Here is a 17774-nt window from a genome sequence, read left to right as displayed (position 1 = left end):
AGACATCCCGGGCGCTAATAAAAAAGACAAAGAACACGTGTCGTTTTCGCGACGAGGCAATCTTAAAAGTTATACTTTTCGGGGGAGCAAACGAACCAAGCTTTTGTCTTTGACCTTCTCAGCTCATTTACGCACCCTAAAACAATAAAGTGTAATAAAGGAATTTCACCAGCCTTCGACTTTTTGCCAGCCTTATAATTAAAAAGTAAACTTATATTTTTCAAGCATAACCAAAAAGAAGTGGTCCAAAAAAATATTTACACCGATAAAACCGTGTATATGAATGTATAATATATATATGTACATACATAAATGAGCAAATCTTTAATTCTAGGAACTACCAGAAAAGTTTACAGTAAATTGAAAGATCCACTAAAATTCGAACCGATGCTGGTAAACTAAAACTAGATGTTATTATTCTTGATCCAAACTAAGATATACAGTCAGCCCACATGAATTGTGAGCCCAGCATCAAACTCGAGTCTCTTGTCCAGGTCCTAGTATATTTATTGTTTTCACTTTAGTTAAATATTTGATGTATTGACATTCAATTGCGGGCATCTGCGGGTCTAGATAGATCCGGACCTCTAGTGGACAAAGGGATCATAACCGCACAGCCCGGATCCGGGGTCTCTTTATATCCCATTTATATCAATGCGTATTGTTTGATCGTGACACACGAAATTTACAAATCAATATATGTGTTATCACATTTCACTTATAACTAACAATTTACAAATTATTGACATGAACCCTAATATCTATATCCCTCATTATTAAATACAAGGGATTTATCGAACGCTTGTATAATCTGTCATTTATGTTCCGTTATGTTAACATAGCGTTTGTGAAAATAAAGGTTCGATGTCTTATAATAATAGACATGATCCGATTAATGTAACGCGTTAGTTGTATAGTTTTTTTCACTCCACTGGCAGCACTCCAAACATTAAAATAAAAGCAAGCGAGTTTGCCTACTTGTTGAATTGGCAATAAAAGTGTCGTTTACATTCCAATTGAAACGCTCGAATTATAATCATGACGTCGATGTATCTTATTTAGATTTTTTATGAGCTCTCATCTCGATTTTAAGACTGGCGCGTTGATTAGCGAATAACATAGTAATATCTATATACAAGACTGTATGACATTTAAAATATTCATAAAGCCTTGATAATGGATACTGCAGTATTATTCATTGAACGAAATGATCCCACGGTGATGTAATTGAAAAACTGTTGGCACTTCTTATAAACTATTATTATTATTGTAAATCTACAAGACAAACGTTGGTCCAATACGTTACATAATTAAGCAGCTTGAGTCTGTAATTATTATTAGCGTATTTTTTACCTTACTATTAGCATTGTATAAGATGTGCCCTTAAGTTTGTCTTGTATTTTATAAATACACACGTACATATAGTATGCTATTTCATGAGCGTATCTAATTACAGGAAAAAGTATGCTTAGAACTTGTGAAAAACCACAAATGCTAAACATGAAAACTACAATTTTTCATATTTAAATAAACAATATTTAATTTACTTGAATTAGTGGCAATGGTAGTATGAAAAATAAATTTAGTTTTATATTTTTAATATATAAAATAAATAAATTTTTAGCATCTCTAATTTAAACACATAATAAATACGTCACCGCACGTTTTCACCGTGATAAAATCGTGATTACGACTGGGTTGTTTGTAAGATGATAGTATCAGTTTATTTCTAGGAGCTATCTACAAACAATTCTACAACTGTGATCGTATTCACGATCCCATCAAGTAGCTGTTGTACTTAAAATTTAGAACAACTTTCGTGCTTCAAGGACAATTTACCACATCGTTCATTGTAATTTATTAAATTATTTTATTTATTTTTATTTGTATCGCCTACATTTTTTATATTTGTATGAGAAAAACCCAATTCAAAAGCGTGGATGGAAAACATTGTTATCGCGTAATAAACGACCTATCGTTATGGCTCGAGCGTTGGTCGCGGCTGCGGCAGGTGGGCCTCGATTCATGTCACTTACCAAATTTAACCAAGCGTTTGTTGTCAGAATTTGATTTTTTTCATCCTAAAGAGGGCATAGAATGAAAAGAGAAAAACAACCAGAAAACATCCATTAATCACTGCTGCTTTTTAGGGGGGTAACAAATTAAACGCTCCGCCGCCGCTGAAAGAAATTGTGAATAGGTGAGGACAAGTTCATCTGCTCTAGCATCCCATTCTAACAATGCTGTAATAACTTTATAGCTGTTTGCCAACAGTTTCGGCGTGTAATTGTTCGCACGAGTTGGGTCACTTCTATTATTGCATTTGAATTGCGACGTGGCAAAGGGAAGAAAGCCCCGGGGCTCGATGTGAACCACAAAAGTTCACCAATACTTGTGCTTTGAAATGTATATAGGAAAAATATTCACTCGCACAACATTGACCGAATCCATTTATCGATAAAAGGCCCTATACATCGTTCGAACATTCACAACTTTATCATAAATGTGATAGGACCGAAAATAAATCAAATTTGATAAGTAGAAGAATACACTTAAACTTTTTTATTTACTTTTAAATTAATATATACATATATAATAATAAGTAATTTAATTTTTCTAGGTGTACATTGATTTTTATAATCAGACTTCTGTTCTGTTAAAAAATTTTTAATAGCAAAAGTATAGTTTTAAAGCTTTTATATCCAAATTTACATTGGTATTTTTTAATTTATTTTCAATCCTATGCATACACAAATCACATACATATATTATTGCATATTTTTTTATCTTTAATAAAATAATTACATATATATTATCCTGAAATAAACATTTGATTAGTAATAACATGTTTATAGGGTAAATAGAAGCAAAATGAGCATACGCTGCATAGATAAAAATATAAAAAATCATACAAATTGAAATGTTTTCAGTCGGAGCTCAAGGTTAGCAAATTGAAACTTTTAATTTAGTTTTCTGTGTTTATAGTCCCGAATGACTCAAGCGGTACACCGGAAAACCGGGTCTAATACGAAAGTTTTTACATAGACCGCAACAGAACGAATAGTAAGAGACAGAGTTCAAAAATTAAATTCAACCGTCGCATCAGCTTAAGGTGCTCTCACACTATTCATATATACAAGGTCATAGTCGTGTAACCCTAAAAATATCATCTCTTTTAATCAACGTTGTAAGTTTGCATAGTTTATATGTTATTATATTCATAAATTACCAAGCGATTGTTTGGCTCAATTAAACCGTTATTTTACAAAGTAAATCGTTAGCTTCTGTAAAACCTATATTTAAAATTAAGTGTACAAATGTAAACAGAATATTTAAGAAACATTAAAATATATATTATTAGGCCATATAATTTATGTGTGCAAATCAATGTTTTTATTAACATTATTTTACACAAAAATGGGGATGGTAATATACAACTGTATAAAGTATATACATATAAAAAGTGGTAACCACGAACAAACGTTATGATAGTTATAATATTAAAGTCACAGCTTTTAGTATTGAAAATTATACTTTAAGCACAAAAAAAAATACGTTACAAAATTAATCTCTGCCGTATAATAAACATATATTTTAGTCGCAGTAGTCACATTACTTCCTTTTTTAAATTAATATTACACCCAATGTTGGCTTATCCTTTTTATTTTTAAGTTATTTGACATCCGAAATCGTATTTAAATTGATTTGGAATTGGACGGAGAGTATTTCTTTTAGGTTTTGAAACTTTCTTTAAAATAGTGTTAGAAATATAGTAAGAACTTTTGCACAAACCTAATATTTACATAAAATTGTTTTTAGTTGTAAGATTGCACGATCATATATATGTATTTATAATGAGCATTCGTGACTAATTTTAAACTACAAATGCTATCCCAAATATCTTTAACGGTCGGAAGATTAAGAAGTTACAATTTGACAAGAAATACTGTGTGCCTTTTTCAAATTTAAAAAAAAAACTAATCTTATTTGTATTAGTTATATTAAATTTGTTAATGTGAGCACACGTAAATAATAAATAAAACTAACTTAATTTTTTGCAAATAATATTTAAGACTACTAAATTATTTTTTTTAGTTTATAATACGTAAGTGAAAAAGTGTTGAGGGAAGTTAATAGAATTTCTATTCTTACATAAAAATTCTAAAATATTTAGAAATTCAAATTGTTTTTTATTTTTAATTTATTTTCTTATTTTTTTGTGTCGGCAAAAAAATCACACTGTAACACAATGAGACGTAGACTATGAAAAATGTAATATTCAAATTTCGCAAAGGTATTGTTAGTCAGAGAACTATATGGCGTTAGTTTAAGAAAGGCTTGTTTTTTCTGATAATTAAAAAAGACTGAAAAACACTATTAAAACTAAACCACAAACAACTATTTAGCAGCAAGTTTCTCTTGCAACCGTTTCACGACATCTGGATGCCATAAAAAAGGTAAAAATATGTTTTGAAGTCTGTTATTTGTTAGTTCTCAGAAAAAAATAGAGAACCGTTCTTAAAGAACAGTATTACATGCAATACTAAACTTATTTTCTACGTTAAATGTCAAATAAACTCCAAAATAGCACAAAAACCGAGTTTTACAAAAAAAATAATGATAAAAATATGGTGCTACTCAGAAAAAAAAATAATCGAAATCTTCGTAAGCTAGGCGAGACTATTACAGCATAAATATATTGCAGGGAAATCAAAACCACGCATAGGAAACAAACCATAAAACATTTAATGTTAGTAAATAGGCTTAGAGTAATATAGCTTTATGATAATGTGAAACTTCATATTTCACAATATACTGTTGCAAAATTAAACACATTAGAATTAAAAATATTACTTCATCCCCCGTATTCCTCTGACCTTTACCCTACATATCGACAACTTTTTGGGCATTTAAACTTATTTCTTCGATATACGAAAATTAAAAATCAGGTTAATATTAGCCTTAAACGATTTCACAACTTCTAAGAATATTTTTTTAATAAACAAAGAATTAAGGCAGTGCCCAATTGTTGGCAAAAAACATTTTTGTAAATAATACATATTTTGATTAAAATAATAACTTTATATCTTATTAAAAAAATCAGCGATTTTTTTAATTTTTAATTACACAATTAATTAATGAATACGCTTTAATATTAAGTGACGCGTCTTGTGTAAAGCTTTTGACCGGTTTGGAAGACCATTAAAAAAAAAGTCAAACACAAGTTGTTTTCTATTCATTGCTGTTATCGTCGCTTGTTCAATTGTGCGGAAACGTTATGCGTTATTTGAGTTAATATTATAGTTGTTCGCTTATTTGGGAAGTTGTCCGGGTAGCATGCGATACTATTTGGCTGTGTCGTGTTTGCCAACTTTCATATTAAAGTTACAAACGGAAAGACAAAAGACTTTGAACTGGAGAAGTCGTCAGTCCCTCGCGTCTCTGGGGAGGCATGTGAAATTTTCTGGAACATGAATGGTATAATGTTTGTATCTAGTTTGAACGCTTAATTAAATAATGAAAGTCAATATTGTTTTAAAAATATAAAACACAATTAAATTATTATAACAATATTTAACTCTATCTTATATATTATAGTTCTCAAGTGATCTTCTACAATTTTTGTACTGAACATTGTGTTCTATTCATTTCTACGGTTAAATTCAATTACCAGGCCGCTTGAACGTCGCGTCGAGTGCCGCATGTACAAGTGAGCGGAATATTGCTCTCTATGTGGTTGTATGCAAGTAGAATAGGACAATTTCGTATTATCACTATTCTTAATTGAATTTATTTGAACACATAGGTAGCTTAAAATGGTCCAATTTAATTATATAAAACGGTATATAGCGAATTCTAACGATTTAATTTTACCTTCAGATCGTTCGGCTGTTACTGATTTGATTTAAATAGTCGGAAACAGCAGATGTTAAAAAATACACAAATCGTTAAGTATTTTTCACCATTGCTATAAAAAGAGACAAGTTCACTATGAATTTCAGCAGCAGTTAAAGAGCATTGCACTCGTAGGAATTATAAATTACCACAGCTATTATAATACACTGCCAGCGCAACGTGACTGAAAATGAGGTCAAATACTATTTTATAAAATGCCTTCATTGATGTTTCAAATGCTACAAAATGTATATTTATACTGTAAATAAAGCTTTATCTTGCTGTATATATATCATCTGGAATAAATAAAAAAGACAGCATTAAGTCGACGCTCGTCGAGAATGCAATACCTTCATTTATTGCCTGGAATTCTAGCTGAAAATGCACGCTGCAAGCAAAGGACTGGAGTTGACCTGATAGTATCTGGTCATAAAATGCTTCAAGCTAAAAGCTCCAAATACGTATTAAAATACTAAAATCTGAATTTTAAAATCAAAAATCTATAATCCGTACGACAAAATTAAAATAATTAACTAAGCGCAACTAGAGCTAAGGTTAAATTAACCGGTAACTTTCATTTCGGCTAACGTGAGAGAGTACGTTCAAAATTTCCGAGTTTATCTTACTCTCGGCGAGGATGAGAGACGTCAAGCTAGCTAGCTAGGTTTGCTGGAGTAAATTAAAGCTTCGCCGTCAGCTCGTCAGCTTTTTAATCTAATTTCGTGTTGGCGAACTTGCAAATGGGAAGTGCTTCGCGGAATGCGACTTGTCTCTCCTTCGCTCTCTGGAATCTCATAAAAAGAGTGTGACTCGCCGAGAGTGTATCAACCAACGTCATCTGTGGTGGAGAGACGAATAAATAAAAATAAAAAATATTTCCATACTTTCAGCTTGCTTCGTAAATAACACTATAACTTGAAATGGTTTTAAAAGGAACATCTTCTCAACGTAATTGTAAATATACATATATAATAAGGAAAACATTGTACAAATGAAAATGTTTCTATTAAATAATAATAACCAAAATATGATTTGCATGACACCTGGTGAATTACCAGTAACTTAGTAGTTATTAGAAACCAATCACCTCAGAAGATTTTCATCACTTTAAAGTTAGACTTATATAAGTGGTTCAATCATCTGCAGAATTTGTTATAATTTGGAGGTCATTCTAACAACGGTTTCGAAAAAACAAAAAAGAGATTATGATACTCTTATATGATACTCACAGTATTTTCATAAAAGTAGAAAATAAATTTTGTAACCAAACCACAAATTTAATAATTAAAAATTTTTCACAAACCATTAAATACCACATCCGTCACGAGACTTTAATCACTCATAAGTACCATAAAAAAAGCTACGTTTTGTTTAGATAAGATAATAGATAGACGTAATACCATTGTTATTCTACCCTTTGGTTACTGGTCGCCGGAGCCATCTAGACGTGTTCAAGGTGTGATGCAATTGGCTCATAAACTTCTTTATTTGCAATTCGCCAGAGCTGTTTCGAACCAGCATTATAAAAGATATGATAATTGGTCACATCAGGAATGGCACGGAGTCCAAGCAACAGAGATGAGACAACAGCGAATCGTATAGCATCATCACGGGAACACTTCACAACAGATCTTAGCTGCTTCACAAAATCACACCCGACAATAATACAACCTAACACGCCAGCAAAGTTACTCGAAATTCCAAAAGCTTTAATTTGCACTCTACCGCCTGATATTGGCATCTACGTCTCTTTATATATGCTAATAAAATAAACTGTTATTAGATTTCTGACGTCTATTTGACTCTAAAGTCACATCAATTTGGCTTCAAACTCCGAAATTTCATATAAAAATGGAAATAGCCTATCCGCAAAAATATAGATTATGATAAGATTATTACATTTTTTCTTATTATATCGCATTTAATATGTAAAAACACAGTTTTAGGCAAGACAGAAGACTATGACGACCAAAAATACATATATTAATACACATTTAGTTTTCTGTGATACATTGATAACTAAATAACAAGTAGAGTATATATCAAATAAATCTGTCTTAATCATATTTTCTGTGCTGATTTAATACATTTTTTATAAATTTAACATATGCTTAAGAAATGGCTATATATTCTAATTGAAAATATTATTAGTGTTTTTTAAATACATTCTAAGCATATTATTATTTAATTTATATAGATTTAAAGTCAAGTATTTTAAGATGCGTTATTAATATGCCAAATGGTCACAATATTTAATTATTTCTGCAGTATTCAACAGAAAATATATTTATTCTTTTTCTAATACATGCATTACAAATTCAATAAGCTTTTGTTTGCATCGCAAACTACTATTGTAATACACGTCATAGTAAAGAAAAACAGAAAAAAAGTTAGTGTGACATGTTTAAGAACACGGTTCGCAAGTTTCCTTCCATTTTAATATAACTTTGTTCGCCTGTTCATCCGTCTTCATCGGCACACTTCGCAAGCCATATGGTCGCGTGTAAGAAGGCAAAAAGTGAAGAAAAACGACCGAGAATAAGGGAAAACGAATTTCGGAACATCCGGTGTGTTTTATCTTCCACTCTGTCGTAGTTATTCATAGATGACTACTTCCTGAGATACGCTTTCTGCGACTTTTCCTTGCACGCCATCTTGAAAATTTAGCAATTTCGTACGACTCAAATCCTACCACAACAAAAAAACTTACTAAATCAACCTAGCACTGTATTTAATAGACTTTTAAATAATAAGGATTGAATCTTTGAAACATAAATGAATCGCTAAATTTTCCACGAAATACATTGTTCCGACCTGCTTAATTAAACACGCCTGCTATAATTAAAATCCAACTTTGCCAAGGAACAATTGTGCGAACGCGTGAATCAATTTAAAGTAGAATGAAGCCGCAATTGAAAGAGTTTAAAAGAAGCTTTGTGAAAAAGTTTAGCGGTGGGTCTATTCAATTGAAAATTATAAAATCGTTTCATTGTATGCCCGGCGGAATCATTTGTTAAACGCTAGTTAGTCAATAGGTTTCAGGGCTTCACCGGGTCATTTTGGAACTCCCGTTTATCCTCAATGAAGTAGAAATGTCGATAACGGAACGTAAACCAAATTCAACCCCTTGTTTCCTACGAACGTATGGAACTTTCCATATAGGAGAATTCAATTACGCTGATATTTATGTACATGTGTGTGTTAAATCACTGTATTGCGACCTAAATTTATATTTACATATGTACTGTAATACATTTTATTTGAATATAAAACGTAAAATTTTGGAAATTGCAAAAAATATTTTCAGTGTTAAAAGTATATCTATTATGACAATATATTTGTGAAACAAATAAATCAATTAATCTTATTGTGATATATGTATAAAAAATAGTGTATAGACACCGTTTTTCAACTTTAAGGCACTAATTATTTTCATAAATTTTTTTTTTAATTTTGTTCGCATACTCAAAATTAGTTCCACTTATAACAACTTTTTTATGTTTCAAATTTTAATGTAAAAATAATGTAAAACCATTAATTAGATTAAAACTAAATTTTTATTATTGCTTAAAAGTACACTAAAACAAGTTTAATATCCATAAAAAATTACCTTTAAGCACTGATATATTTAAGACTGTTTTATTTTAAATTTAAATAATAACTTAAAGACTTCGAATCATTTCTTTCAATTATTGCATTATACTAAAGTTTGCATATCACCATACAAATGGATTTTCTTTTTGTTTGAAAACATCCCTAGTGGCCAGCGATGTTTTCGTTTCACCCTCGATGAATTTACATCCTCGATGACTTTCGTTACGATGTCGGCCGCCAGGGACATGGACAGGAAAAGATTTTTTTACCTGTTTCTAAAGCTGAGCCTCCCTGAGCTGAGGGTATTCAAGAAACTTGTTCGGAAAACTCACATTTTTTATGCATTACTAACGTACTTTTCTATCGATAGTGATTAGATTTAATTTATACGATGAAATATTAGTTCGGTTTCATCAAAACAAAGGAACAAGGAATTAACAAACCAATTCACAGTCGGTAGAATTGATTGCGCCAATTAATATGCGGATGCGTGTTTCGAGCACCAATTATAAATGCTTATTCCAAAACAAACGTATGCCTATTTATTAAATCATAACCTTTGTTTACTGAACATAGTAAAAAACAGAATAGTAATTAGTAGATAAGTGGATTTATATTGGCGGTACTTAAATGATAAATAAATTATCGCAAATTATATAATTAAATAATTTCAAACTTTAGTGAAAAGCAAAAGCCTGACTGATTTATTTAATTCAATATTATGATGTGGAAGATATAATGTATCAAACATCATGATCATAAAAAAATTCATGAAAAATACAAAAAATATTGATATTTTTATGCGCTTTTAATAATTACTTGTTAGCTCGCAAGTGTAATATTTTTTTAATATGTGTTTCAAAATAATACCAAATTAAAAAATTTACATTTTAAAAGATGTGCTTTTTTAATAAATTGAAATTTATTCTAAATATGACCATTATAACTATACAGATTGATTCAATGAGGTCTTAAAAACTGCAAAGCATTTTTTTGCAAATAAATTACCGATGCGTAGGATTCAATTAATTATATTTTAAAAGTTTTATAAAAAGTGTACCTTTGTTTATCCGGTTTGCGAATAATCTGTGCTAAAAATAATAATATAACTTTTAATGATAGGAAAAGCACGAAAAACTAGATCAGTGAGGGGATTAAATTAAAAAAATTCTTCCTGTTAATTAGTATCACCAAAAATATGCAAAGATGGATAGAGATCTTTAAAGATCGGTTTAAAACAATATAGATTCCTGAAGTATTTTTTTTAAAGTAAAAGGCGGCCACAGGAAGCAGAATTATTAATAAGTAATGCTTCTTCGCATCCGAATAGAAGCATAAAGAAAACGAGCGACCGTCTAATGATGCAAATTTTTAACGTCTAAATTTAACCCATAGACCAAGAACATCGATGAAACGATTTTTAAAAGTCTTGTTGAGAACGATAATGGTTTGATCAATTTCTAAGGAAAAAATGCCGACATTCGATGCTATACATAGAATAGCATAATTTTGGGCATAATCTTGTAAAGCCAGTAACACTTGTTTGATCGTGAAAAAAAACTTCCCAACGTACAAATATGTGTTAAATTGTAAAGAAACTGAAGCAAATGACATATCTGAAATATGCAGATTAATAAAAATTGAAGAGTGCTTTTGTCGTGAATGGTCTTGTTTTTGAATGCTTGAATGATGCGGATATTGTTTTTATTTTGCAATCAAACAGAAAAGGAAGAGAGTAATAGTGAAAATACAAGTGAAGAAGATACTGACAATTACATCAGTCACAAGACGACACTAACTTCTGTTAAAAATTTACTGGCCTACATCGATTAAAGATTATTTGAATTTATTTTTAGAAGTATTGAAAGATTCGCAAAAGCGAACGAGAATTACAGCTTTTTCTTAAAATAAATAAAAAATATAATGTGTATTGTAAATATAATATACATTCTATAAAAATAAATAAAATTAGATAGTTCTAATTATTATTTGTCCCCTTTTGCCTCAGCATTAGTGCGGATAATTAAATTTTGTTCTTTAAAATTAAATTTTAAAGAACATTGTAATTACATTTTTAAAAAAATTAGTAGAAAAATAGGTTTATTATCTAGATTAGGAAATATATTACGTATAAATACAAAAAAAAAATTTACAATAGTATAATATTGCCCCATTTTAATTATTGTGCAACACTATTAAATATGCTAAATAAATTAGATAAACAAATGTTGCAAAAATTACAAAATAGGGCAATGAGAGTAATCTTAAATAAAAATAGATTAACTAATTGTAAAAGTATGATTGATAGATTAGAATGGTTGAATGTTCAAGAAATATTGAGTATGAATGTTTTAGTATTTATATATAAGTTAGAAAATAATATGTTACCAAAACATTTTAATAAGTATTTAATAAGAAATAAAGATGTACATAAATATAATACTAGAAATAGAGAAAATTTAAAGATAATTAAGTATAAGAAAACGAGTACGGCTAGGGGAATTATGTACGGAGGTTTTGATTTATATAATAGTTTTCCAAGAGAAATCCGAAACAGCAAAAATATAACGGGTTTCATAAATGGAATAAAAAAACACCTTCGTACATATAGAAATAAATTATAATATTAAGACTTTATTATTGTATATTTTTATTTTTTCTTTCTGTTATGTATTTTTTATATATTTTTATATGTGTTTACTAAATTTGTTAGATGTAAAGATTAGCTATTAAGCTAAATAAATTAATAAAATAATAATAATAATAATAATCAAAAGTATACTGTACTAAAATAACTAAAAAAATTAAATAATAAAATATATTATAAAAATAAAAAGAAATATATTAAAGACACAAGTATTTTTTGATTATTTAATACATAATAAATATTGACATGTAGCAATTATTATTATTTTATATGAAGAGCAAAAAAAGTTATTAATTAAAACGAAAAATATAAACGTTAAAATTAATGTTAATATTATAATAATTAGCTGGATGGAATTACCGCACATAAATACAATTACTCCACTAAAATTTCAACTTGGAGCAGCATTTAATTGCAGCCACCGCTGCTGCTTTGACAGCTGTGCTGTGGTATTTTTTCTGAAGTTTTTAAATATTAAACTATATATCATAACTATTATTATAGTAAAAGCTGTTAAAAATATTATTTTAGAGAATATAATAAAGCTTTATTTTTTTTTGTATAATGTTATTTAAATCCTTGTGAAAGAGCTACATGTTAGATCCTTAGAATTCAAATCAGCACATTAGTATTTTTTTATATTAGATGAAATATAGTCAATAGTGGACGCGAACCCTTTAGGCACTACACAAAATTGTCGACGTACGGACAACCCTTCTCCGCCGAAATCACATATGTTCAGTCGAGAAAGGGTCAAGCATCGGGTTTTGGGGCATTCCAGGAATCAGATTTTCCAGGAACGACCTGAATGCAATATGCGAAGGGCCAGCAGACGAAAAGAGTACACACACTCGAGCGCTTTTCTGAAGGGCCTACCGCACACATATGCGGTGGAAAGATTTTTAATATCAGCCGCTATTAAAAACGGAAAAAGGCAATATGCCCTTTTGTTCGAACCTCATAATATTTTTTTATGTCGAGATAAAAGTTTCCGAGATCGAGAGCGGCAAGAAGAGAACTTTGTAAAGTTTTTATTTAACTTTGCCCGTTCGACGGTTTAAATAATGATCATCTAATTATGAAAGTTTCAATGCCGTTATGGTAGATACGCGAGTTCGTGAATTTTTATATTTACAAAGACAACATAATCTTGTCGTTAAACAAATAAATACTGCTCTCGGTATGAGCCTGTCATTTAAAACTCCCTATAATTTGTTTATAAGAATTTTCATTAGTATTCATATATAATCACATTTGTATCTCATGAAACTCACCATATGTAGACACGTCATAAAATAATATTTTATATGAAAGTAATGAGATTCAGTAGTAGTTATATTACAACTAAAGCAATCAATTTATCTTACATTATTGAAATTGTAACACAAGAATTAGTACTATTCTTAGCTTACATAGAAAGGCTTAATATTAATAATCAATTAATTGAAAGGTAACAGATCTTAAGTTAATCTAAAAATCAGTAAATACATAAACACTGTTAACTGGCTCTTAATAAAGAGTATCAGAAATACTTTGAAAACGCGTAAAGAGATTATTAACTCAAAGTTTAATATATCCGCCACATAAAAGGGAGATATATAAGCTTCTCGCCGAAAGCTTTTGTGGCCCAGCAAGAAAGGGTTAGTGCTCATTTTCTGGCGATTTAAAATATAAATATTTGAATTCTACCCTGGGGGTTAAACGTATTTTAAAACCAGTATCCGAGTTTTGAGCTTCGCTGTATTAGATGAAACGATTTAGTTTATGGCTCTGTTCTGTCGTTGCTAAATTAAATTTTGGATATTCTTGCATGCATGTACATACGATACTTAGGTATATTATGTACAAGAAGCATTAGCAAATTAACCCCATTCTGTGATTGCCAGACGACGTTATTCTAGCTTTATTATTACAAGAAGCTGGTACGGGAAGCTCTAGTTAAGGAAAACATGATATGACGCTGTTGGAATATATTGACAAAGTTAATTAAATCTTTCACATATAAAAATACATATTAAATTATCTGGCACTACCATTATATATAATTTAATATTTTATATACAGAAATTAGCAAATTTTGGCCAAATATTGTTTATTTATTTAATACCTACTGCGAGCTACGATATTAATGTCATATATGTCACATGCCTAAATTAGTTAAATATATTAAATATACACAAAATCTATATACTACTTGAATAACTATAATTTTCCTTGCATATATGTATTGCATAAAATAATGGATATTTAATTAGCGTATACAAAAAAGAAACGACACGTACATTAAGTTTTAATAGCGAAAGAAATTCATTAAAAAATAATTTATTATGTAGAATTAACCCAAATTCGCAAATTAAAATATCTTCAAAGGTGCTGTGAAAAAATAAAATCTGAACACCAAGGTAATAAAAAAACTTTTTAATATACACTTTAACGTCAAGCAATAAAAAGCGTAATTTCGCATAAAAAAACTTTCGTGTAGCAAATTCGAAAGAATAATATGCGTTTTGTAAATACAAAACATATTGTTTTGAAATACAGCAGGTAGATAATAATAATCAATCAACGACACTCAAAAGCCGCTTATTATTCAATTAAAACATAATCAATCAAAATATTCACCTGCACACATAATATATTTAGTAAATTGTTGTTAACTGGATGAATAACCCTCGCAGTGGCACTTTGTCAAAATTTTGATTTATAGTCGGGATGTACATACAAACTTTCGACCGGAAGGAAGTAATAACGTTTATGCCCCACAAGCGTACATTTTGATACACATTATAGAATCGCAAACATCAAAAACACGATTATAACGGAACACGGAGAGTAAGCCTCTCTGCTTGGATTACTGGAAATTATTAACTTATTTAATAACAACTTTAATGCGCAAAGTACGCTAAACAAAAAACATACCATATTTCACACTAAAATCGCGAATATATAATTCCCTTAAGTGCTTGTGTGATTTTTAATAGCATAAAATCTCCACTACAATTTTTATTAACGTATAAAATTGCAGCAATGTAGCAATTTGTATACAAATGTTTTATGTCGGGCGTTAAAACCACACATGTCAATGGAAACTTTTAGCAATTTATGTTTTGAAACAACCATTTATTAAAACGTTTCTCATACCAGATCAGTCTACTTAGTATTCTAAACATACAACACATTTTTATTACAATTTTACTACACAATTACAAAAATATTCAACCATGCCTCGTCTGTATGAACATTAAGCCTAGAGCGTTGTTTTGAGTAAGTGGTTCATATTGATTTTATGTTTGTTCAAGAAATAAAAAATATAATAACAAAAATATACTTATTAACTGCATAGAGTATGAACAAGTATATTTCACGTTATATTATAGAATATTCAAACTTTAAAACATTGTTTTTAATTACTTTAGATTATTAATATATATAATATATTCAAGCTACTTATGTTGAAAAAGGGCAAGGATAATTAATTTTTATTTAATATTAACATATATTCTAACATATTTATAATACAGAATACTATTTTTTTTATTTATTAAGGAAATCTGTAATTCTCATTTGCTTTTGAGAATTTTTTTACCTGTATTCCCACTATCACTACCTTCCTATTCTGTTGAAGTTACAATAGAAACGATATCCACATCATTCAACATCAAAACCCTGTATCATTATAATCACGATCTAACGAATTTTCCGGTCAACATTATTAAAACATTTAAAATTTTCTAATAATCTGCATATTTCAGATAAATCACACCTCAGTCTCTTTAGAATGCAATACATATATTTTCACATTAGTAAAAATCTTTCTTTACGACAAAACAAATGTTACTGGCTTTACGTTTGCTCAAAATTTTGAGAAGACCAGCAGGGTAAAGCCGTTTTATTACTGATACCTTTTTTTTCTATCCATTAATGATATTTTTTGGTTATAATTACCAACATTTAAATGTTAATCCCCTTTTTAATCATCACCTGATACACGCTCTTCAGATGAGTTCAAAATATTAAATTTATCTAAAAAAAATTAATTTATTTTTAATTGAATATTCCTAAAGTCGCATAATCCACACCTAGATAATCGAGAATACACTGTATATGTTTTAATTTAATCTTTAAATACAGCATGCTAATTATAAAGGGGGTTTCCCTGTTAATTTTAATATATATAATAAATGGTTAATGCATTTGTCGTTCAAGAAAACTGTACAAGCATTATAGATTTGTGATATTGCGATCCTCGTGTTATATGCATTAAATTTAATAAAAGTCAAAATATGTCAATGCTAGACTACATTATTTTCTGTCGATAAAACCATATAGTCCAAAAAGCTGATTAATTAACATATACAGTGCACTTTTGATTATTCTGGTGTAGAATATCTGTGCTTGAAAAAAACTGTATTGTGGAAATCTGAAAATGTTGGTGATTGTAAAAGCAAAACAATTAGATCATTCAAGGTGACTGAAATAAATAATCATTATTTTGAATAATATGACTAAAATGGTGCATGGATGGATAGAGATATATTTTAAGAATGGTTTAAAATTAATTAGTTTTCTGAAGTAAGAGATTATTTAAGAAGTTACATGTTAAAGCAGTATTGTTAATAGTCATAATGCAAGCATATTGAAAATAAACGATTGTTGTAATTTTTTTGCAGCCTAATGTTACAATTTTAATTCAACCTGTGGACAAAGATCAATATAACTATATACCGTGCTGATATTTTAAAAATTCTTGCTAAGATAAATGATGGCTTAAACAGTTTCTGGAAAAAAATATTACATTGGATGCTATACATAAAAAAATACAATTTTAATTAAAATTAAAATTAATAATAACTGTTCGGTCGTGAAAAAATATTATTTCTAACGTGAAAATATATGTCAAGTCAAGTGTTAAATCTGAAATATTTAAATAAATGGAAAATTGAAAATGTCAACCGGGAAAACATCGATCGTGACTCAAATGATCTATGTTTTCACTGCTTGAATGATGCATATATTTTTTATATTGAGAGGAAGGGAATGAGAATACAAGTATTATTCGCAAGATGGAACAGATTTCGGTTAAAACTATAGTACACTACATCGACTAAAGAAAATTCGAATATAAATGTATAATTTCTCTAAAATAAATTCGTACTGATATTCGAAAATGATTGATTGATTCTCAAAAGCAAACGAGACTTTTTTTAATAAATATAAAAAATCTGTATTGTAAAAATTCAATACATATATTAAAACGAAATAAAAATTGATAGTTCGGATTACTTGTGTTTTTCAATTATCTTTACCAATCTTCTCCAGAATTAGTCCGGATAATCAAGATTAAATTGAATTTGCATGTTTTTTAAAATACTATTTGTAACCGTATTTCTTATGAATTTGCATTAGACATATGAGATGATACTTGGCTGTTTAAAATGGATTCGTTCGAGGCTGAAAACAGAGAAAATCGCCTTCGGTCACGAGGCGTCATGATTATTTTATGCGAGTTTTTATCGTCCCGGAGGCAGGTGATTCGCAGGTGACCCACTTTCTCGAGCGCTTAACCCACATAGAGACGCAATAAAGAATATTTTTACGTCTGGCATTGTTTCCCGTCAAAATGTGCTCTCCCCGGGGA

The 17774-nt window shown here is 29.3% G+C and overlaps 1 protein-coding gene across 5 annotated transcripts in view; it reads right to left on the bottom strand.

Moving 5' to 3' along the window:
- The window catches only part of nAChRalpha6 (nicotinic acetylcholine receptor alpha6), a 277603-nt gene that overhangs the window by 95799 nt on the left and 164030 nt on the right, over positions 1-17774 (bottom strand). For 3 of the 5 annotated variants that reach the window (XM_088203416.1, XM_088203417.1, XM_088203414.1), the window contains exon 3: positions 2037-2081. The exons of the other annotated variants lie outside the window; for them this stretch is intronic. In XM_088203416.1, coding sequence (XP_088059542.1) covers positions 2037-2081 — 45 coding nt within the window. The remainder of the gene's footprint in view (positions 1-2036; positions 2082-17774) is intronic. 5 annotated transcript variants of the gene reach the window in all.

Source organism: Plectrocnemia conspersa, unplaced genomic scaffold, assembly GCF_051122295.1.
Source record: "Plectrocnemia conspersa isolate PC_06_02 unplaced genomic scaffold, ASM5112229v1 ptg000014l, whole genome shotgun sequence".
Taxonomy (NCBI): domain Eukaryota; kingdom Metazoa; phylum Arthropoda; class Insecta; order Trichoptera; family Polycentropodidae; genus Plectrocnemia; species Plectrocnemia conspersa.
Note: the sequence above shows the minus strand (reverse complement) of the source record. Positions and strands in the feature narration are given on the sequence as shown.